The sequence below is a fragment of the Centroberyx affinis genome, unplaced genomic scaffold (assembly GCF_046629955.1).
Source record: "Centroberyx affinis isolate AG114_WGS23_722 - 3 ecotype Tasmania unplaced genomic scaffold, CSIRO-AGI_Caff_v1 ptg001340l_1, whole genome shotgun sequence".
In the NCBI taxonomy this organism is placed as follows: domain Eukaryota; kingdom Metazoa; phylum Chordata; class Actinopteri; order Beryciformes; family Berycidae; genus Centroberyx; species Centroberyx affinis.
In genome coordinates this window covers 136,401-158,090 of record NW_027279837.1, presented here as the reverse complement: position 1 = coordinate 158,090, position 21,690 = coordinate 136,401, and the positions used below count along the sequence as shown (strand labels likewise).

Here is a 21,690-nt window from a genome sequence, read left to right as displayed (position 1 = left end):
AACAGCTCATGCAGCATAATCTAAATGTTTTGTAGCCAAACGATAGCACTGTGGGTCCAAAAGTCCAATATTTCCCTCAATTTCCCTCAGACTTTCAGTCCCTGAACACTGGCACATTCTACAATAAAGCATTGTCACTGAAGAGAATATAAGAGAAAATGGGTTAAATATTAGAGTTTGGGACCCACAGTATAATCGATTGGCTGCAAAACACTTGGACTATGCCACACAAGCTGTGTTTTAAATTTTATGCTTTTTTTTTTATCTGTAAAAAGATGTTTTTGTTAACTTCAACAGTTTTTGAAAAGGCTGAGGAACTGCAGGTGCTAACTCACTGGGGGAGACTAGTTGATTAATAACTTTTCATCATCGCCAACTATTCCTTTATCAACCTGACCTAATAAGGAGTTTCAGCTGACATGGGGATGAGTAGAAAATGACTGAACTTTCATTTTGGGGTGAACTCTTCCTTAAATATCAAACAATGATCAGAAAGATGTACATCCTTGTTTATCTGAACAATCCACGCTCCATCCAACTATTCTACTAATTTGTACATATTGTAACTTCCTTGTTGACTTGAAACTAAAAACATTCAAAATACAAATTAGACTGTTCTAGAGCATTTTAGATTGCATGTGTGTGCACATGGCATCTCAAATAAGTTTTGGTCTTGTATTTATTGATATTTAATTGTTCAGGAGGATGAAAAATGAAATAGCCTAGAGCCTGCTGACTGAAATACACAGCTTATTGCCTTCGTTTTTTGAGCGTTTGTCAATAAACAGTGAGTTGGAGCATTTCAGTGTGTGGGCTCTATTTCATTTTTCATGTTGTTGTCAAGTCAAGCACCTTGTACCAAGTGATTTGGATATTTTTTTTATATCATTCAGGAGGATGCCACCTTTGGAGTAATCTACATTCCTGAGGGTTTTGGAAGGATTTCCTGTAGTCAGTCTACATGAACACCCAATGTATGATGATGGTATTAAAGGATATTAAAGGATATGTTTGGCAATTTTGGACTATATATAATTTATCTCTTAAATAACTGTACTATTTGGACCCACAGACAATATTGACTCCTGAGTCAGCTGTCGGTTGAAAAGGTTGAAACTTGCTGCTAACAGTGAGTCCAAATGGGGATTATCAAAATATCTCCAAAAAAGCCATTTGTGGGCTCCACAGGGGAGTTCAGAGGAAACGTGACACAATTCCACCATTACACACACTTTGACTAATCAGGAAATCACTCAACTATTTTTCTCTGCGGTGGGGTGAATCTATATGGAGTGATCTAGTTTTGCGGATGGGTCAGACTGTAAACAGTAAGACTGTAAACAGTAAGGCAGTTGCACATGGAGCTGGGTAGAGTTTGATAGGTGACTATCCACTGGGTGCAAATGGTGCGGTGGTGCTGTCTAAATACGTCGGTTGGTCACCATATCATTTTCTGAAGAAATTCAAGGAGGGCAGAGGCAGGAATTCAAGCTCCCACTGAAAGCTTCTGTTTATCATCACCCACTCTGAAAACATGCATTCATGAATTGGAAAAAGATGTTTTTATTTGTTTCCAGTTCACATATCAGATTGACTGGTTACTCAAGCTGACATCCGAAGATGAAACAGTACAGAGCGCTACAGGACAAAATCTTTTTCATGACATCATTTCATGCCGTTGGAGGTAGCAACTGGTAATTTGCTGTTTTTATGTAATTTATTCAATCAGTGGAGTTGAGACTGGATGTCAGATCCCCAGTGCATACACAATAAGGGATGCTAGAATTGGTAAGTCATAGGAACTTCATGATAGTAAAATGAGCATGCCACTGTCAGTGTCACAGATGGACTGTGTTGTGAAGCAGACGCCATCAAAAGCGTAGGAGCTCCACTATTGTAACACATTTTTCTGCAGTGATCCATTCTGGAGTCCGTCATTTCCTGAAATTAAAAAAGGAAGTGAGTTAGATGTCTGATTAGTAATTTCCAGGTTGTATCATGGTGAAGTAGATACTTGTTCCTGAGAAATTACGGAGAAAAACTGCAGGATCCAAGTTACAGTTTGACAAGACAGAAAATGTGTGTATACCTATGTGAGCTTGGGTCTTTGGATGCAGTGAACGAAAGGCTTGGAGTCATTTTCTATCTTGTCTGCCAGTGTTTTGTAGCCAACTGCACAGTCCATCAATGGAGCTGATGTCCCACACTGCCCCTCTCCCCTTTCCTAAACAGCTGGACTCACCAACATTAGATCTGACTGATGTCCAAGTCCTCAGCTGGCTAAACAGCTGAAAAATGTCAACCTGTTGCTGCTTTGTTTCATATTTCACACATGTCCTTCAGTGGTGGGGTTTCTCCAAGCTAATTGATCCACTGATTAAGAATAAACAATTTCATTCAATATGCAAATGACCATACATGCATCAAATTAGCACTGATGAACTTCACAATATCAGCTGGTTTTGGGCTGCTTTTTTTTTTTTATCAGGACTTTAACTTTGGGTCAAGTATTCAAGCAAAATTGAAACCACACCTTATCGAGGTGTTTGGAAAAAAAAGAAAAGAAAAAAAGGCCACTGCTGCAAACCTGTAGATACTTGATCCAAACTGAACATGAACTACAGCAGATGTTGAAATAACTGATCCAATTCAGAATTCCCTCCAGGCATCGTGAGAGAGAATAAATGACTAAGCCTTAAAGAATTGTGGAGACATTTGATTCGTTTTTGGAGCTGTAAAAAGATCGTCCTGTTAGCTTCAATACTTTGGCAGAAGGTTGAGATGGAACTACAGGTGCTGACTTGCTGTGTTCAGCTGACATGGGGATGAGTAGAGAATGACTGAACTTTCATTTTGGGGGTGAACTAATCCTTTAAATAATGGGTTTGAGATAATTTAGGTCGAAGTAACCCATCCTCCCATTGAACTAAGAGTATAAACATTCTTGAAAAAATAAAACTTATGATTCTTTACAAAGTGACACTTTATTAAACTTGTGTATCCCACTGAACATTCAACATTTCTATTCAAAAAAATGGAAAATTGCTAAACAACGAACACAAAATCACACACAAATGTGCTAAAAAAGTAGGAATATTGATGAGGTGAAGTGCACACAGTAACAAGAAAGTCAATATCTGCCTTTTGTTTACAATTTTAAGTATTCAAAAAGCAAAGATACACTCTCAAAGGTGACAGATCAATGACAGTGACCCGGTGACCCACTTATGCTGTTGTTCAGTTCAACCTGTCCACAGGCTGTTGAACATTGGCCCTTTACACACAGCGTTCACTTTGTTCCTCTTGATGCTAGAAGAGTCGGGGCTCCGCTGCTGTAACCCATTGAGTTGCAGTGATCCACTCTCGCCGTCTTCATATCCTGCCATGAGGAGAAAAAAAGTGAACAAAATAGTATGAGAGACATACAAACAAAGGTCAGAAATAAGTGCACAAAATGACATTCTGCCTCCATGCTTGCAGTGTAATGTTTACTTGATGTTAAGTGGATGAAATCACAGTCTAAACATTAAAAGAGATTAAATGTAATCCTCCATTAAACAAACTAACCTCTGTGAGGGCCGGTTTGTGCACACAGTGGATATACGGCTTCGGATCTTGCTCAATTTCTCCGGCGAATGTTTTGTAGCAAACTCCACAGTCTATTAACGGCTGCATGAACGCACACAAACAAATACCACAGACAAGTCAGAACAAGCCAGTCAGCCAGTCGCAGTTCATGCTGTTGAGGTTCAGCAACTCTGGTGAGAATCTGCTCACTTTTCAGAAGATACTTACTCTGTCATTTCTGAATTGGCATTGATTTGAGTCAACAGTTCCTTTCGGGCACTTGGTGGCTTTAAGGTAGAAGTGGTGGTAGATGTAAATCACATCGAACCCAGGCTGAGGAGAAAAGGAGGGGCATTAAGCACTGAACAAGTCACTCAACAATCCTCAACCACTTTGATCTCTGAGATATTCACTACATAGTTTGATAATATGAACTTTTCCTGAGCATTTTCCCTTATAGACTCAGAAAAATGCCAAGGAAAATGTCCAATTGTGTTTTTTTCCCATGGTTTACTCACTGTAGATGAGATTCAACACAACAAAATAACCAACACTGACTCTAAAAGCAGGCGTACTGTACAATACCTGGATGTCTGACATCATGAGGCTTTTGAAGAAGAGAAAATGGTGCTGGATTCCAACATGAGAGTTGAGCTTCTCCAGGGCCAGATCCACTCCTTTCCTGTAGTTATCAGGGAGTCGACTGTAAGCCTCCTGAGCATTAGCAGGAAACAGCAGAGCTCCGGCACTGAGCAGCAAAAGCAACAGAGCAGCCATCTTCCTCTGTGTGTCTGTACAACTGCTCTCAAATGGGCCACCCACTCTGAAACTGGGCTATAGGGAGGGAAGAACCTGCCCTCGTTTCCTGAAACAGACTACAACATCCTTTGGTCATGCCTCGACGTTGCTAGTTTATCATACTTTGCAAGGTTGTGTCACATTCAACATGAATATTCTGTATAATTTTAGAGATTTCTTCTACTTCTGTATTTTCCCCAAGAATCTTCATGTCCAGATGGCAAAAATACACAAGTGGATTTAGACAGAAAACACAGCAGAACAAAGGTCATGATAAATAGAAAATTACCTTTATTTGTCATCAATATTTGAACCACTTATGTACAAGGGAACATCAGCAATAACGACTCGCGGCTTTGTATTGCTTTTGAAATGGAACAATATACTGTATCAGCATTTTATGAGTTCAACAGATCACATACACAGAATACCTTCACTTCATCCACAGGCACAGTAAGCAAACATAAAACTGACATTACACTCCACTGCCAACTTTTCATAAATATCCCCTTCACTGTCCATGGCCATGATGCAGCCAACGGCTGTAAAAATGAATCTTTGTTATGTGTACATTTAAAAAAAAAAAAAAAACATGACATGCTCCAAATATATTCTTCAAAGATCGGCAATGATGCCACATATTGCAATAGATACATAATGGAGAGAGGAACATGGATTTATGAGCATCTGAAAAGTGCAAACTATTTTAACATGTGTCATCCTTAAAAATACATGAAACACTTGTAGCTGATCAGTCCATGGTCCCGCAGGCACTTGAGATTTTGTGCAACTTTGTGACACCAACAGGCACAAGATCACAACACAGACAAGACTATGATGAGATGGGACAGGGCAGTTTAGAGTGAGGTGAAACGTAGTGTCTGCATTACACACATCTGAGAATAACAGAGGACCAAAGATCTAGGTTTTTTTTTTGACACGGTCAAAGCTTTAACCAATTGACGATACACGGATACATTTGTAACTCCTACACCAGACATAAACCATTCTTAAAAACACTTTTTTTTTTTTAAAGCCTTCCCTCTCAGCAATGCACAAGTATTGAGATTGTCTACACAGATTGCGTGGAAATTTGGTTGAGTTCACTCATGATTGCGAATGAAATGCTGTATGCTACCGTTTCAAACTATTAGTTCACGCCAGTGAAATAGAAAAGATGTAAAATGACCTTAGGATATACTGTGGAATGTTGTATTGTAAAAAAATAGAGTTAATTCATGCTGAACCCCCTTGCGCACCTTAAGAAACAACAACGTGGTTTAGGAAGTGAGATGACTGAACTGAAGTTGATTGTTCTGACCACAAAACTATTTACATGAGACATTTGGCACTTTAGACAAAGAAACCAATAAATTAGTGCTCTCCCATTTACCAAACAGACTTCTTGACTACACCAAGTGAGACCTCAAGCAACTCAAAAACATAAACTTTACATTAGTGCCTTTACAAGATACACTCTGCAGGCAGGGGGGTCAGCAAAAAAAAACAAACATATATCATGAAATAAACCGCAACATTAAATAACACAATGAAAGTATTGGTATGCCACTATGTTAACTTTCTACTTATGAAAAGTGTTGTGTGATATGAGTGTGTACTGAAAGCTGTGATGCCATTACATTAGTGTAGTGAGAAATGTGTACTTTTCCCATGTACTTTTTTGGTACAACAGCACAACAGTCCTGTCAGAGCTCCCTCTACTGGTGAACTTTGTTTACTGCAGGTACAGAATACACCAGCCACCAAGGTGTTTTGTCTGATTGTAATAAAGCCAAGCAATATAACCAGCAGCTACACTAAACTGCTTGAATACAGAAAAGACAGATAAGCTTAAAAATCAGTTGGAGATAGGGTTATTTAAGAGGCAAGCTAAAGCAACATTGATTTTTATGGGCAAGTATATGATGGGCCCAAGAGGACACTAAAGAAATATAAAATGATTACATAAAATACAGTATTAAGTCAAACAGATTTGGTGTCTTAAAAAGTGCCATGAGCTTCAAGAGGCTGCTAAAGTGATCTGCTGTCTAAAATAAGGCAAAATGAAAAAAAAAAAAAAAAAAAAACCTCTCAGTATACCTTTTATTTCCTTCATAAGGCGCTTAAGTGAGCTTATTAAAAAGAGCAAAACATGAAAAAGCGACAAACTTGAATAGCGATAACTCTATGTTAAAATAAGGAATGTATCCCATATATCCTCCACATATTCAATGTGAATCAGAGCAACCTTTCAGGGCTGAAAATGAATCATCGTCTGCAAAATCTATCTACTGTAATTGCATTCAATTTTGAGCATTTTGAGATCACATCGGTTGATTTGGAATCTCTTGTCCCCTGAAATATTAAAAAACAAAAAGTATATTACGAACACGCACGCTAACGACTGTTTGATCTCCCCAGCTGATATTCATTCTTTGTGCCACAAAGTGCTGCAGAATAACAACAACCAAAAAAAAAAAAAACCCATCCTCCTATTGATGTGAGGGTGGCATAGGCTGGGCCGTGAATCTGCTGAGATGGAAGTTAAATAGTGAAAGAGCTTCCGCCAGATCTCCGAGGAACGAGCCGATGTGCTTTCTCGTCTCAGTGATGGTTGGAAAAGGGCCGACAGCATACAGTGAGGCGGCATCGAATTGCTGTGAAAGAGTTTGTGGGACTCAGTCGCCGGATTCCCCCCCCCCCCCCCCCCCCGTCTCATTGGTTGGTTGAGTGATTGACAGATTTTGGTGTCCGCTAAGAGGAGAGTGTGGTGCGTGTGAGGGCCTGTCGTAGGTTAGACGGGCATGTGCATCTCCGAGTACTCATCGTGACACTCTCGGTCGTCGAACTTCGGCTCGGCATCGTCCGCATCGAGCTGGAAGAGGAGAAGAGAACTTTATTCAGAGTACAGTAGAGCAAGTAAAAGCGGTAGAGACTGTGCACTTTAAACACTTATAAAGCTCAGTTTAAGCTTAGGTAACTCAAGTAAAAATATGTTATTACAATACATTTGAAAAATTTTGTTAAAAGGAAAATTCCACCCTTGGATACTCTTACACTGTTATATATCATCAATCTGTGATGTTCAATGCATTCCAGGAGTTATTTTGTGATAAAGTGTTGTAATTTACTCTTTTGTTATATCAACTTTCTCTCAACCTGCCTCGTCTACTTCTACTTCAGTTAGTGATTCACTACATTTCCCAGAATGCATTTTTACAACTCCCGGAGAAAGGGGCTCTCTGTGCTGTAGGTGGAGAGAGCTAGAGAGATAGTAAGTTTCTTCAGTTGAGAAAAAGTGAGAGTAGAGAGAGCACAATACTGTGGAAAAGGGCGTTATATTTCACACATTACTGATCTGCAAAGACACAAGCTGTGGCTGCATTGCATTCTGGTCTATTGAGGCTACTGGTGGTCTCTCTGCCTCTTCTACAATGGATTTCTCCCTGTATGATTGTTGAACATCGGTGCAAAATTAGTCTAGAAAGGAGCCCTTGCTCTTTGATTCTGAGGGACTAACACCAAAACCTGTTCATGTTTTAGATAGCTGTAAAAATTTCTGCTATCAAACTCCATTGTAGTTGCACTGGAAATATGTTGATATGATGTCACATTGTGTATGTTTGCTCATTTATCCATAGGAATAAGAAAAATACAATGGACCCAGAAATGCAAGGTACAATGCAAGGTAGGGTTTTGGGTGGATTTTTCCTTTGACAAAATTCTTGTCTTGAGCTAATTACATTTCAAAACAGTGGCATAATATGTGCTATAATATGAACAAGTGCATTTCTATAGTTTAGGGAATAGTGCAGGTGTACAAAGCTAGCGTACTGCGCCTCCCTGTGGCTGACTTACACATATCATCTCTCTGACAGTGAAGATGCGGGGCAGCAGGAGCATCTTGACGGGGACGGTGAGGATGAGGACGAAGGGGAAGGCCAGCGACGCCTGGGTGGACATGACGGCCCACAGAGCTGCCAGACACACCACCTGGATGCAGGTGAACAGGTGCATCCGCAGCGTCCGGACCTGGGCACACAAACACCGTTCATGTGATGAGCGACAGCACTCAAAGTGAGACCAGATACCAGATACAGATCGGGCGTTAAGCAGGGCTCCAACGTAAACGATAACATGTACTCAGGATTAGGCCTGATCTTGAAAGTATCATCGTTGTAGTGCTGTTTTAGAGGAAACAAATTTACAGTGATGTTGTGGCTCACAATATAGTTATGATGCTTCAGATATTTACATATATTTTATTCTTCAGGGAACAGATTTCTTTAAATAAATAACTTCCACTTGGTCACTTTTGGTGGCTTTTGAAAGAAGCAACTGTAACCTCCTGATTTTTCAGGATTTATCCTAGGTTTATGATGACACTGTATTTTCACTTTATCATTTTACATGTAATTTCCATGACTGCAAATCTAATTTGATCAACACGTTTTGTTTTTTTTACAGTCTGGTGTCATTAACACTTGATTATTTGATCACTTTATTATTTCTTAAAGCTGCACTCGGCCGTCTTTTCAGCCTAAATCACAAAGGGTTGCAATAGAGAAGAGCGCCTCACCCGCCCTAAATGACACCTTGTAAATTCGTCCCATTTACCCAAATGAAAATTCCGGTGTCAGGTATGGTCACTGGCGGGAAATCCTCTCTTCCCACTGGAAGTGATGAAGTGAAACTTAAGAGTGAAATACGAACTGTTTCCTAAACAGCAGCAAGCGAGCGCTCCATCCAGAGAAAGCTGGACTCTTGCCTCTTGCCTCTCTTGTCCCTTTGGTATAAAGCATCACAGGCCGGCTGAGCTGGTAAACATCAGTGTGCTGTGTGCATTTTACTGACATCACCCTAAATGATTTCTGGGTATTGAAATTTTAATTTTTCAAGCAGTTTCCTCCTTCCTGCCATTTGGAGTCACCAAAGTGCAAAGTTGCCAAATGCAGCTTCAAATGATAATTTGTTTTTGGAGCAAATTTCCGCTCAGCCTCATCACCGAGTCTCTCACCTTGCGGACGTAGGTGTGGTCAGGGTGGTACTTGGGCGGCATGAGCAGCAGCATCATGCGTTCTGTTAGCTGGATGCCATTGAGTGACATCACACCCATGTAGAGGAAGATACCAAACAGCACCGCCAGGGGGATCATACGCAGCAGGGGTCCTATGACGATGGACATGCCTTGGGAGAGGGGAGTGGAGAGGGTTAAAGACAACGTGAAAGGGCATTTCAACAGTGTCTTGCTTCTGTGATGTGACATATTTCTGGTTGAAACACAATGTGGGGAATGGTCATTCAAAAGTGCAGCAGTGGACCACAGCAAACATGGAAATTGACTCAGAAGAACTGGACAGGATATTAGCCTGCATTTCTCCTTCAAAACCTCCATCACCCACGTCAATGATGCTGCAGGAGGGAGGAATATTTTAGCCACTCATCCTACTTTGAAAGTTGGTTTTATAAGATGGGGTGGGGAGGCAAAACAATGACGATATGATTGGTTGCAAATTTTATATATGCCCACAGATACACAATGCTGCAACTCCTAAAAAGTTTTCCAGGAAGGTATAAAATGGGGTTTTTGATATAAAAAGACATTTTTTTTTGGCTTTTTGGGCCACTTTATTTTCCCTTTAATAATGGGTGACAACAGTAATGAGAGAGTTGCACTCCACCTAATCATATGTTCACACACACTTTCTGTTCAATAGCTATGATTCCTTTTAATGTCTGACACTCACCAACCAAGATGGCCACCAGCAATCCTGTAACCCTCTGCTCTTTCACTTCCTGGATACGAGGCTTGTCTCCGGGGGCAACGGCCTTACTCATGACAGTGAGGGCGTTGGCGTGGGTTACAGAGCGAACGGTTGCAGCAGCCATCCATGGCAGGCCGAAAAGGGCACAGCTGCCCCCCAGCACTACGATCAGCAGCAGGTCCAGATGGAAACCTGAACCCTTCACCAGCATCCGCTCCTTCTTACTCACTATCAGACTGGACAAAGGTGGGAGACAGACAAGAGGGTAAATGGTGACAACCAAAAAGACTGGCCAAAAAGATTCTTCTTGTCTTTACCAGTAAAGTGAAAAAAAAGTGAGTTTTCTTCGCTTCCATAGTAGAATACTGCCTGCATGCCTTTAAAATAACAATTGCCAGGTAATGTAATAATTTGTAAAAATGTAATGAAATGTCCCTTTAAATGAGTAAAAAATACAACCTGATATTGTAATATTTTTTTTCCTGATGATGTCATGTTTGATAACATTTATAGGGACATTTCATTAAATTATTTGGCTGTTATTACATTATCAGTTGTTACATTATTACATTAACCAGCATTACTACCCCATAAGTAAGGGGTGTAATCTTTTTTTTAAATTATTATTATTACAATATCAGTCTAATGATGTTATTACATTATCTGGTAATTCATTACATTAACAGGTTTTATTATATTTTTGACCCATTTCGAGGGACATTATATTTTGATAAGTTATTACATCATCTGGCAGTTATTACATTATCGCTTGCTACAAGGTTGTAAATCCTACTCGAAAATCCCATTCCCATCAGCTTTCAGGTTGCACATTGAAACTGCAGTCAAGTGTGGTGAATGATGTATTCATTTCAACTAAAACGAACCAAATGAACAATTTTCATCACATAGGTCATTTTGTGTTAATGACGCCTCGGCAGGACACAACTATGTGAATGGATTTCCTGCTTGTGTTTGACGTTGTAATGTTCAAATCTAATCACTCATTAAGTGCATGTTGGGGTGAAACAGCTGAGCAACTACAGTGTACAGAAAACTTCAATGATGACGTTTATGGCTTCAAACAAGTTCGAACACGTCAACCCTTCCGTGCTTTGAGCCGTCTTTGAGCCTGTTCTGATGCTTATTCCCATACGACATGATGGCGGCTTTACTCACGTGGTGATCTGGGTCTCCATGAAGATGAGGATGAAGACCAGCAGAGCAGGCAGCACACAGGCGAACATCATCCAGATGGGGAACTCTCCTTCAGAACCAAGAGGATTGATGACCCAGCCACGCTTTTTGGGACTTGTTACTGAGAAACCGCTGGGAACACTCAGTTTCTGGACGGAGGGAGAAAGACAGCAGTAAGACTATTGGCAGAGAAAACCAAGATGATAAAGGTTTGTGATCTGTATGTTTGGGAATTAAATGAAAGAGAGGCCAAAGGAAAATGGACTCTGTTACAAATGATACAAATCCAAGTATTTGAGTCTCACTTGTGTGTAGGTGTCTTCTATGCTGTAGTCCACCAGGACCATGATGAGGATGGCGATAGGTACTCCGAAATCTCCAATAATCCTACGGAACTGAACACCAGAATACGGGACAGTGTGAGCAGAACTGGCTCCTTTATATATTATATCAAACAACAATCAGAAAGACGTACGAAGATGTGTATTTCACAATCCACTCAACTATTGTGGATTGTAATTGATTGTAATTTCCTTGTTGAGACCTGACACTAAAAACATTCAAAATACAAATTAGACTGTTATAGAGCATTTTAGATTGCATGTGTGTGCACTTGGCTCTTCATCAGGTCCAGCTCAAAATGTTGTCAAAAAATGGTGTGTTGGAGGATTTCAGTGTGTGGGCTCTATTTCATTTTTCATGTTGTTCTCACAGCAAGCATCTAGTATGAATTGATGTGCATATTCTTTTATATTGTTCAGGAGGATGCCATTTTTGGAGCGATCTCCATTCCTGAGGGGTTTGGACATACAGTACAAAGGATTTCTTGTAGTCAGTCTAAAAACATACAACCCCAAATGTATGATGATGGAAGGTTCAAGGAAAGTTTAATGAATGATATACAAAGGGATTGATGTCACAGCGGTATTCAGTATCTTTGGTGTATTAAAGTAAGTTTAGGGCCTCACCCTTCCAGGGAAGAATGCACTGTTCTTGAACTTGCGTAGGTAGAAGGCGATGAAAAAGGTTCCAGCCATGAGCACTAGAGAAAGCAGCGCAGTGTTGGGCTCGCCTTGGACCTTCACCATCACAGTGCTGTTGCTGTTGCTCAGCATTAGTGTGATGTTTTCTGATGAGGCGTCCCCTTCTGTGCTGTTGTCAAGGGAACAGCGTTTCAGTGGGTGCTCCTTGAAAATCTGCCAGGTGACACAGAGGGCTCACATTAATGCACAGCATTTCATGGCCTGCCACAACACATAGTACACACACTACACACAGACATCTACAGTGATTACTTTATCAATGCCTCAGAGGGATTAGCATTCATCACACTTTTAGGGACCACAATCACACTTTCTGGGAAAGGAGATTAGTCCATAACCAAATCCGTTTGAAGTCTGAGCCATAAAGCTCTAAAAATAGCAGCCTTCCAAAATCATGAGCCTGGATAATAGTTAAACTCTCAATCCATTTAACTTTCAAGGCCAGTCAATCACAAAAGATTTTGGAAGTGCACTTGCTAGAAAAACATACTCATTTCGACCCCAAGTTTTGAACATTGTCCAAAAACTAGTCAGTTCAATTCAGTGTCACGGATGTAAACCCCCAGCATGCCAACAAAAACTTCTTGTAATTAGAGTTGTTATTTCAAGTCTCAGGTGTACCCTGCCAAGCTTAATGAAGGTTTCGCAGATGAAGATGAGGGAGATGAGGAAGGAGAAGATCTCCTGGGTGAAGCGGGAGATGAAGCGGACCAGGAAACTGCCCTCAAAGGCCACTGTGACGATCACGATGATGATGAGCCAGACCCCGATCCAGACACGGCCCGTCAGGTACTCCACTTCGTTCCCTTTGCAGAACTGTAAGCACACAGGCACATTCAATAAATGTTAGTTATCTCACATTTCCATAGCAGGCATGAAAACTTGCATTAAAACAACAAACGCATACAATACATATAAGCAGTTAAAGGATAAGGCTGGTGTTTTTTAATGCATTGTTTACCGTCAACAAATCCTATGAAAATAACAAAATCAACAATGCGTTTGCTCTACTCCCGTTACTTTCTGACTTCCCGTCAGAAAGTTGACTAGCCGTCAACCCGGAAGTCATTGGCTCCAATTGTAAGCTAAAAACCTTGAAATACAGCTCACAAAGACATACAGTAGTTTCAGTTTTAAAAATCGCTAACTGTTACCACAAAAAGTCAGGCTGTTGTAGTTATTACCAAATCAAATTGAAATAGAAACAAATTCTTCATTACGCCGGGGACTATTTTCAGTGCTATGGAACTACTTTCCCGAGATCGCAAAGTGTTTACAACCGGCTTATTAAGTTGTTTGAGGATAAAGTCGGCCAGGCCGGTGCATCACGATGATGAAATATGCTGCCCAGAGCAGCAGCATATTTCATTTTTTTATTTTCATTTTTTAGGATTTGTTGACAGTAAGCAATGCATTAAAAAACACCAGCCTTATCCTTTAATTATACCGGGTTTCTCAACCAGGTTTTTGAATTGTAGGCGTTTTGCTGATGTTATCATCCTGAGTCACTTGGAATGAGTGCAATAGTGGAATAAGCTTAAATTCACCATCATTACAAGAGTGTTAGGAGTGCAGAACCATAGTGAGAAATGATCATGTAAAAGAGCAAAGTTCTAGAAAAGTAATGAGGAAAAATAAAAAAAATAAGGAAAGAGGAGAAATGGATGTTTATAAGACACTTAAAGTTAAAGACAAAAAAATTGAAAAAGAAAATGTATAAAAGGTACGGTGTGCAATTCGAATTCGAATCTCACATATGGTACAACGTGAGTTGGACTTCATAGTCTTAAGATATTGTAAACTGATGGACATGAACTCACAGAATAAAAGGCTTCTTCAAAGACAAGCAGGGGTCCGGAGAAACCCACGATGAGCAGCGGCTGAGCCCCCAGCAGGCAGAAGACGACGCCTTGCACTGCCGTTGACACGATCAGCTCAGACACACCAATCAGACCCTCCGTCTTCTCACCTAGCAACAGACATACACAGCCCATTAACACCTAATGAAACACCCGGGGGGAACAATGGCTACTACTTAAAAATACCATTAATGCTTTATCAACTCAACCATTATTACACTTACAAAAGCAAGGATGAGTTTGACAGTGGAGACAATGGAGGAGTTTGTGTGTTCATAGTGAATGCACAGTGGGTCAAATTTTGTTTTCCCACATGTAACTCACCCAGTAGGCCTCCAAATGTTATGGCTGGGGAAAGGGCAGCAAAGTAGATAAAGATAACGGCAGCCATGCACTGAGCGTTCAGGGCGTCCTTGAAGTCGCTGACGTACTTTGGGTAACGGCGACGTACATCTCGAATCAGCCCGCCGAAGGGACGTCCGGAGCGCTGTAAGGGGTCGTCTGATTTTTTCAAAGGCGTGAGCAGGGCCTCTGGGTGACGGAAAAAGAACAGGTCATTAATTGCATTTCAAATAACATGTTGTGTAAAGTTTCATAGGATATCCCCAAAACTTGAAAATACTTGTTTTATAAGGGCCAAAAGATTGAGGAGGAAATGCTCACCTTTATCTTCAAGGCTCTTGGGCTCCTTGGCCAACAGTTTGACCTCCTGCTCCTCCCTCTTGCGGAGCATCTCCCTCTGGAAGCGGGCGACAGAGCGCAGTAGCTCATCCCCGCCCATCTCAGAAGGGGGAAGCACAATGCTGCAGTCCAGGAAGCCGTTGATGGCGTTGAGCAGGTCCTGTCTGTCGTCCGCCAGGTAGGCTGCCTCATGGAAGTGCTAGATGGAGATTCAGATTTACACAAATCCTTTAACTGATCTTTCATGAGTATTGAAACAAGCTATGAGCAGGAAAAGTATATTATTCCTCTTCTGTATATAGCTGAACTTAGTCTACCAGGCACCTTAGAAGGTAACAAACCATCATTTTGAGGTTCCTTTCTATTTTCAAACAGGCTGGTAAAATGGCTAATGAAATTTTGAAAACATAAAACTTTGTGGCTGTTGGACAAAAAAAGTAAATTTTCCTCCCAATCTACACTTCACTCACCTTGTCAGACATGAGTGTGGAGATGGAGCGTCCTATCTGGTGGTAATCCATGCTGGTGCTGGGGGGTCCCAGCAGGACGAAGAGGAACCTGACAGGCACAGGGACCTCCAGTACAGAGTCCAGCTCCACTGCCTCCTGCAGCCGGACAAAGGCCATGGTGGGCTGCTCCAGGAAGTCCACGCTGCCTGGAAGACCCGGGACAACAGTCAACATGCACACAGTACTACACACGCAATTAAAGACGAAAGAACAAAAGCAATAGAAGCAGTGATATAAGAGGGTTAGGTGGATTTCAATATTGTATTCTGACTAGTAGCTTGTAGTAGCTTATGTGCAAACAAGCTCTTCTATGGTTAGTAGGAGATAACTCACCCACAAGGACAACTGTGGCCTCAGCGTTCTCTGGAATCTTCTCCAGCAGCTTCAGTTCATGTTTGGACTTGGACCGATGCATGCCAGGCATCGGGGTGGACTCCTTCTGCTGGAAACGGCAAGCAACAGGACCAATCAGGACCATGCAGACAATACTTGAATACCATCAGAATTAGAAACCATCAGACTTTTTGGAAAACAACTTCAGGCAAATAAGGGCATCCAATTTTTACATCATCAGACCTGGACCTACCTGGACCTCGTTCTTCTCCACGTCGATGCGTGTGTCTGCCTCCCCTGCGACGTTCGTGGTGCCCATTAGAGGGTCGGTGACGGACGGCTCTGGCTGATGGATGTGGTTGGCACTGTGGTGGTGGGCCATCAGGCTGCCCAGGCTGGCTGCGGAGATGTTCCTGGGGAAAGGGCTACTGTGCTCCTTCTCATCGCTCGGGTGACTAGGGGAAGCAGCGAGAGGTACAGACAGGGTGAGCAGGAGGAAGAGAGGCAGTGACCAGGCATGAAGCCACCTAGTAGCAGGAAGCATGCAGCAGTGAGAGGAGACAGTTTAATAGCTACTCGTCCTTTCACCCTTAAAACGAACACCGATTGCCAATAATCAGTATAAATTAGCATTAGTCATGAAGTCAATGTGTAGCCCTATGTCAGTGTGTCTCTTCACTAGATTTTTCTGCTCTAATTAGCTTACTCATCTCTATTGAGAAATATGACTTAATTGTTTAGGCCAGCATAGCTTAAGGGGGCAGGAGGGGTGGCGGGTTGAGCCAGAGACTTGTGTAGGAGGAGATAAGTTATATCCATGTTGTTGCAATTCCCTCTGGTTGCCAATAGATGCTGATACAGGTCATAGATTACTTAACACGCCCCTTTAAATAGGAATCTCTACTAGGTTGGTGCTGCAGCCTGGTGCTGCCTGTCACCTGTGTTTAAGCAGCAGGGCCCTCAGGACGTTGGCACGGTCCTCAGCCTTGATCTGGTCAGAGATGATCATCTGCTCCACCACCTGGTGGGCGATGCCAGGCAGGGTCTTCTGGTCCAGGTCCAGCAGCACAGCTCCTGGACACACACACACACACACACACACATCACAGTGGGTTCAGTCACATATGAACTAACTCTCTGTCTCTCTCTCCCTCTCTGTGTCCCTCTGTGTCTCTCTCTCTCTCTCTCTCAGACACACACATGCCAGTCTCTCACCGTGTGAGATGGTCTTGCGGAGCTCCAGCAAACTGCGGAAGGAGAGCGAGGCCACGTGGGGTTTCCCCCAGCGGTCAGTCTCCTCCTCCACATCTTCCTCAAACTTGATCCAACGAGCCGTCTCCTTCCACTGCATCTCCTGGTTCTTGTCCATGGTCAGCTCGTTCAGCTCCACAAAGACCTGGGAGAAGCGTGACAAAGAAACACATACAGGCAGTGAGTGAGGTGTAGGTGAGGTGGGGTTAAGATCGTGGAGGATGTCCTGAGACAAAACAGCATGCACTTCAAGCATGTGCCAAATATTAATGCTGAATATCTTGACGTAAGTAGTCAACCCAAGGCGCTAGCAATTGGTCAGTTGGTATGCTCAAAGTTGATGTAGTGGTGGTGACTTCAGTGGAGCATCTTGCCTAGGAAACCAAACTGCATGTCCACATCAAAAAACAGCCTACATGCTTACCAGTGTATCATTGGGGTTATTTGAAGCAGTCAACTCACAAAAAGGTAAACTTGTCAATGTTATTACCCTTTGGAAATCCAACTTAGACTAAAGTTAAGCTAAAAATACAAAACTAGTGAAAACACAGCAGATGATACATTAAAAACTTTGGAGGAGAGGACACAGATGTTGTGCATCATCACACCATACAGCCACAGCAGCCTCCTCTCAAAATCAAACGTTTGTCAAATGGCGATTAATAAAACACCATGCTGGTCAGTCACAATCACCTGTGAAATGGACCAAAACAGACCAAAATATAGGTTGGAAAACACTACAATCTCACTTAATTTGCCCTTGTTGTGCCAATACACCACAGTTGCATGCCTGTGAAAACACGTTCACACTGGTCAAACCTTCTGGTGGTGAGCCATGTAGCTGGAGAAGTCCAGCAGGATGCCGTCAGGCCGCGAGGCGGAGCGGTACAGAACCACCGGTAACGACTGGAGGAGCGAGAGGGTGGAGGAATGGACTCAAACACTGATACAGCCGACACCGGCACGGAGGAGGGGACCCTCACTTTTCTACATACACACGCACACACCTGCACGCAATTCTTCCTCAACAACACACACTTGCACTCACACCCACCTGACAGGGACCTGTTGTTTACCTGGGCTGCTGGGGGCCCGAGTCTGTGTGTGTTAATAAAACATGGCTCCCTCTCTCAGGAGCTCCCAGTGTCTGGTTACCTAAGCTCCTCTCTCCCCCTTTTCTTTTCCGTGTGTGAAAGGAAAGAACTCATTCATTCATTTTTAATTGCGCCCCCTGTCCCATCCACAAAGGAGAGGGGGCTGTGTTAAATTTGAGAGAGGGAAAGAAGGGAAAACATTTCCCAGGATTTGCCATGATTCCTGATTATATTTTGGGGTAATAAAGCACAACCTGAAGTAGAACATAAGGATTACAAAAATAGGCCCAGCAAGCTTTTTTCAACCATATTATATTACAGCTGAATTTACTGTGGCCAAAATAGAAAGATATTCCTACAGGAAAACTTGAAAAACGCAACTACTCGACCTCTCAAACAACAAAAGTACACTTTTACCATAAATCAATTTACAGACACTGATAAAACTTAAAAAGATGTGCTAACACCAAGGCAAGAATCAACCAAATTCTGCGTTAGCCGGCATTAAGTGATGCATGTCCTGCCTAATCCTAGAGGGTGGGGATGACAAGCCATCTCAGGCAGTGTCTCACCTCATGTGGGGTGTGGTCCTGTTTACGGCTGCGAGTGCTGGGCTCTTTGTGGTCCTTGCCGATGTGCACCACCTGTCCCTTGGTGCTCTTTCTGACCAGGTGTCTGCGCACACCAGGTACATCCTCGAAACGATGGCCTGGAAGAGGGAGAAGACAAGAAAGGTGAAATGTGTTAAAGAATGCAGTTTAATGACTGGGATTGACGTTGAACGACAGACACCTTCAATATTAGGCTCTCTGAAGGGTAGATACGCATTTGGCTCATAATCTGACACTTTAGCCAAAACTGAAAGATATCATATAGAATTTAATAAAATGAGATCCATGCAACACTGAACAGAAACTGGGAATTAAGTCTCTGTACAGTAGGTAAGTCACATCATTTTACAGTGTGGTACAATTTGCTTCTGCAGCTCTCAACCTGCGCTGCGTTGACCTTTGGCCCCAAGATCAAATCTCAGCCCACCAAGTCACAGAGGGCCAGGCCGCTCTGCTTTTGTTCTTGTGGTCCCACAGCAGGGAGTAGGGTTACCCATGCTGGCAGCACACCAAGCATTGAAAGGGACATGGAGAGAGACTGAAACAGTGTGGGTAGGGAACGTCAGGTGCTGGAGATGAAGGATCAGAGGAACTGTTGCCAAAAACTCTGTTGGTTCCCTCAACTTGACCCAGCAATAAGAAAAAAAAAAAAAAAGAGCAAATTTTCGCTCAAATGCTCCAAAAAAAGAAAAGGGGTGATCCCTAAATGCATGCCAAATATTCTCAACAAAACAAGCCCCACATCAGCAACAAACATAACAATATCACAATAACACAATAATACAAAATCTTATGAGCAGTGCAGTGAAATTCCCTTCAACAATGCCTTACCTTTATCAGCCTCTGTGTGTCCTATGTAACAAACAGTGAGGCTTTTGTAGTTCTTCATCAATGTTTAAACTCATTACCTAAAAACCAGGCAGTCCTCGAATAGGAAAAAAAAAAGATTTTTGTCCTAAAGAATGAGATGTCCAGGCTGTCCAGTTGCTATCCTTGCATTTCCAGGTTTACTTTTACTTCACTCTTCCAGGTACAACTTTTACTAATAATGTCCATTGTCAAGTAACTCCATGATGTGTCTGCTGGTGTGTGAGTGAAGGTCGGGGCAGACCGTGGAGTAGGAGGGGGCCTGACTGGCATGTGGCTCTTGAAGGAAGAGGAGATTTGTGGTGGGCGTAGGGCTTCAGCTGGCACGGCCATCAGGCTACGTGACCCTACACTGCACACACTTGAGTCTGTGCCTTGTGCACACGGCAGGTTTTGACAAAGCGGAAAAAGTTGCCATTTCTTGACCGCCGCCTGACCTTCTGTGGGTCGAAACTATCAGAATGCATTAGCGAGCAGAGGTGCTAACTCGCTCAGGTCGAACAAAAGGGGAGGGACAGTGATCTAATAATTCCTATTGTTGAGCAGCAGCCAGCCACAGAGCCACTTTCCCAGGATGATTTACTGTGGCGGGAAGCAGATAAAAGAAGATACAGAGGAATAACTAGCGATGGACCTTTGGGGAGGCTCTACCCTTTGTGTCACTAAGCTCCATAATGACCCAAGTATCTGGGCACATATCAAGCCCATATCTCCATCCATAGCCTCTGTATTTTGTGCTCCAGACTACTTAGCTCTTCCCCTTGTTTCGCTCCACTAATGACTCCGAGGTTGTGAACTGAGGGCCAGGTTTCTCAATTAGCCACCATCGGGCCTGATTCCAGGGGCCTCAGCTGACAGCGGGAACGGCTAATTTAATAACGCGGGTCTGTCTGCCACACTCTCTGATAAGCTGCTGCTCTCTGCTGAGGGGTCGGCCCCCTGACGTAAATCACCCTGCCCCTGACCGCAGCCCCCACACTGGGCTGGGGGGCGGGAACGTCACAGGGCAGCGGGGCTCCGACTGCAACGTAGAAGGACTTATGGTGCCCCTCATTAATGCAACCCCCCCCCACCACCACCCCACCCCATTCTGACGGGAAAAGCCAGAGACTTCAATGATATCCCACCAGTGTAATCACACAACTATGTTGGATCTAAGTTGTTGAAAAACATACATACATACTGTGTACACACACACACACACACAAAGAAACAGTAATACAGTATATATCAATTCCTTGATGATATAAAATTTAACAAAACAAATCTACCTCTGGTACAGTTGCTTAATGCCAAACACTTTCAGGTAAATTTGTAAGATTTAAGCAGCACTGAACTCCCATAAGTCTCCAAATAGACAACAGACAAGGACCGATACGAAAAACTCAAACACCCATAATATAACCATTTTAAAAAATTGATTTCTTCATGAAATACCCCTGAGCCCTTCCAAACACACATATATGCACGCACACTTACAATGTGGTCCTATGTATCTCAATGCATAGAGCATTGCACTAACCCTGCCAGGGTTAGGGGTTCAGTTGCCATAGAGACCACCCATAATAAACTATGTATGTATTCATAATACTGTATGTTGCTTTGGATAAAAGTGTACACCAAATTACCTACATACACCTACCGACAGATTTTAGGACAGAAAAGTGATATCAAAGCTTCTGATTTGTCCACACTCACTCTTGATGCCGTCCAGGTCAGCAGAGGCCAGGGTCTGAGCCTCGCTCTCGTCGGTAGGAATGCGCTGGTACTTGGCTTGCTCGGCGCCCGTCATGTTGCCCGTGCGCCGGCGCTCTTGCAGGTCGTAGCCGCGGCTGGCAGAGGAGACCCGGGTCAGTGGTATGTGTTCGGGTGGCACTGGGTGGAGAGCAGGACCGGAGGTGTCGGATGAGGCTGGTTTACTGAATAAAGCAGAGTGAAGGAAAAGCAAGACAAAAGTTGTAGCTCAGAAATCGAGTGACAGAAGAATGACTGTATTTAAGTTACTTTGTCTTTGGTTGATCTAACACTTTCTCCACACAGAACTTTTAAAAGTACAAGGTGAAAACTAGTTACAGAAATCATAAAAAGATTACTTTTCACGAAGTACCGCACGTCACC

General features: G+C 42.7%; 2 protein-coding genes across 4 annotated transcripts in view; both read right to left on the bottom strand.

The window, feature by feature from the left end:
- Positions 1–2,971: 2,971 nt before the first annotated feature.
- On the bottom strand, positions 2,972–4,381 carry LOC139649446 (uncharacterized). The gene is made up of 4 exons (XM_071525857.1): positions 4,153–4,381; positions 3,796–3,900; positions 3,568–3,669; positions 2,972–3,379 (listed from the first exon to the last, which is right to left on the bottom strand). The coding sequence occupies exons 1-4, from the start codon at positions 4,342–4,344 to the stop codon at positions 3,290–3,292; spliced, it is 489 nt and encodes a 162-aa protein (XP_071381958.1). The 5' UTR covers positions 4,345–4,381; the 3' UTR covers positions 2,972–3,289.
- Positions 4,382–7,114: 2,733 nt separating this feature from the next.
- slc4a2b (solute carrier family 4 member 2b) overlaps positions 7,115–21,690 on the bottom strand; it is a 36,023-nt gene continuing 21,447 nt past the window's right edge. The window contains exons 7-24 of one of the 3 annotated variants that reach the window (XM_071525808.1): positions 21,271–21,491; positions 18,667–18,803; positions 16,965–17,145; positions 16,688–16,823; positions 16,003–16,204; positions 15,750–15,858; positions 15,378–15,562; positions 14,890–15,106; positions 14,551–14,757; positions 14,188–14,336; positions 12,989–13,183; positions 12,293–12,520; positions 11,630–11,719; positions 11,307–11,473; positions 10,113–10,366; positions 9,383–9,552; positions 8,224–8,397; positions 7,115–7,240 (exon numbers count right to left, since the gene is read on the bottom strand). In XM_071525808.1, the coding sequence (XP_071381909.1) occupies positions 7,160–7,240; positions 8,224–8,397; positions 9,383–9,552; positions 10,113–10,366; positions 11,307–11,473; positions 11,630–11,719; positions 12,293–12,520; positions 12,989–13,183; positions 14,188–14,336; positions 14,551–14,757; positions 14,890–15,106; positions 15,378–15,562; positions 15,750–15,858; positions 16,003–16,204; positions 16,688–16,823; positions 16,965–17,145; positions 18,667–18,803; positions 21,271–21,491 (3,103 nt within the window). In that variant the 3' untranslated portion in view covers positions 7,115–7,159. The remainder of the gene's footprint in view (positions 7,241–8,223; positions 8,398–9,382; positions 9,553–10,112; positions 10,367–11,306; positions 11,474–11,629; positions 11,720–12,292; positions 12,521–12,988; positions 13,184–14,187; positions 14,337–14,550; positions 14,758–14,889; positions 15,107–15,377; positions 15,563–15,749; positions 15,859–16,002; positions 16,205–16,687; positions 16,824–16,964; positions 17,146–18,666; positions 18,804–21,270; positions 21,492–21,690) is intronic. The other 2 variants (XM_071525810.1, XM_071525809.1) reach the window with 2 other exon arrangements.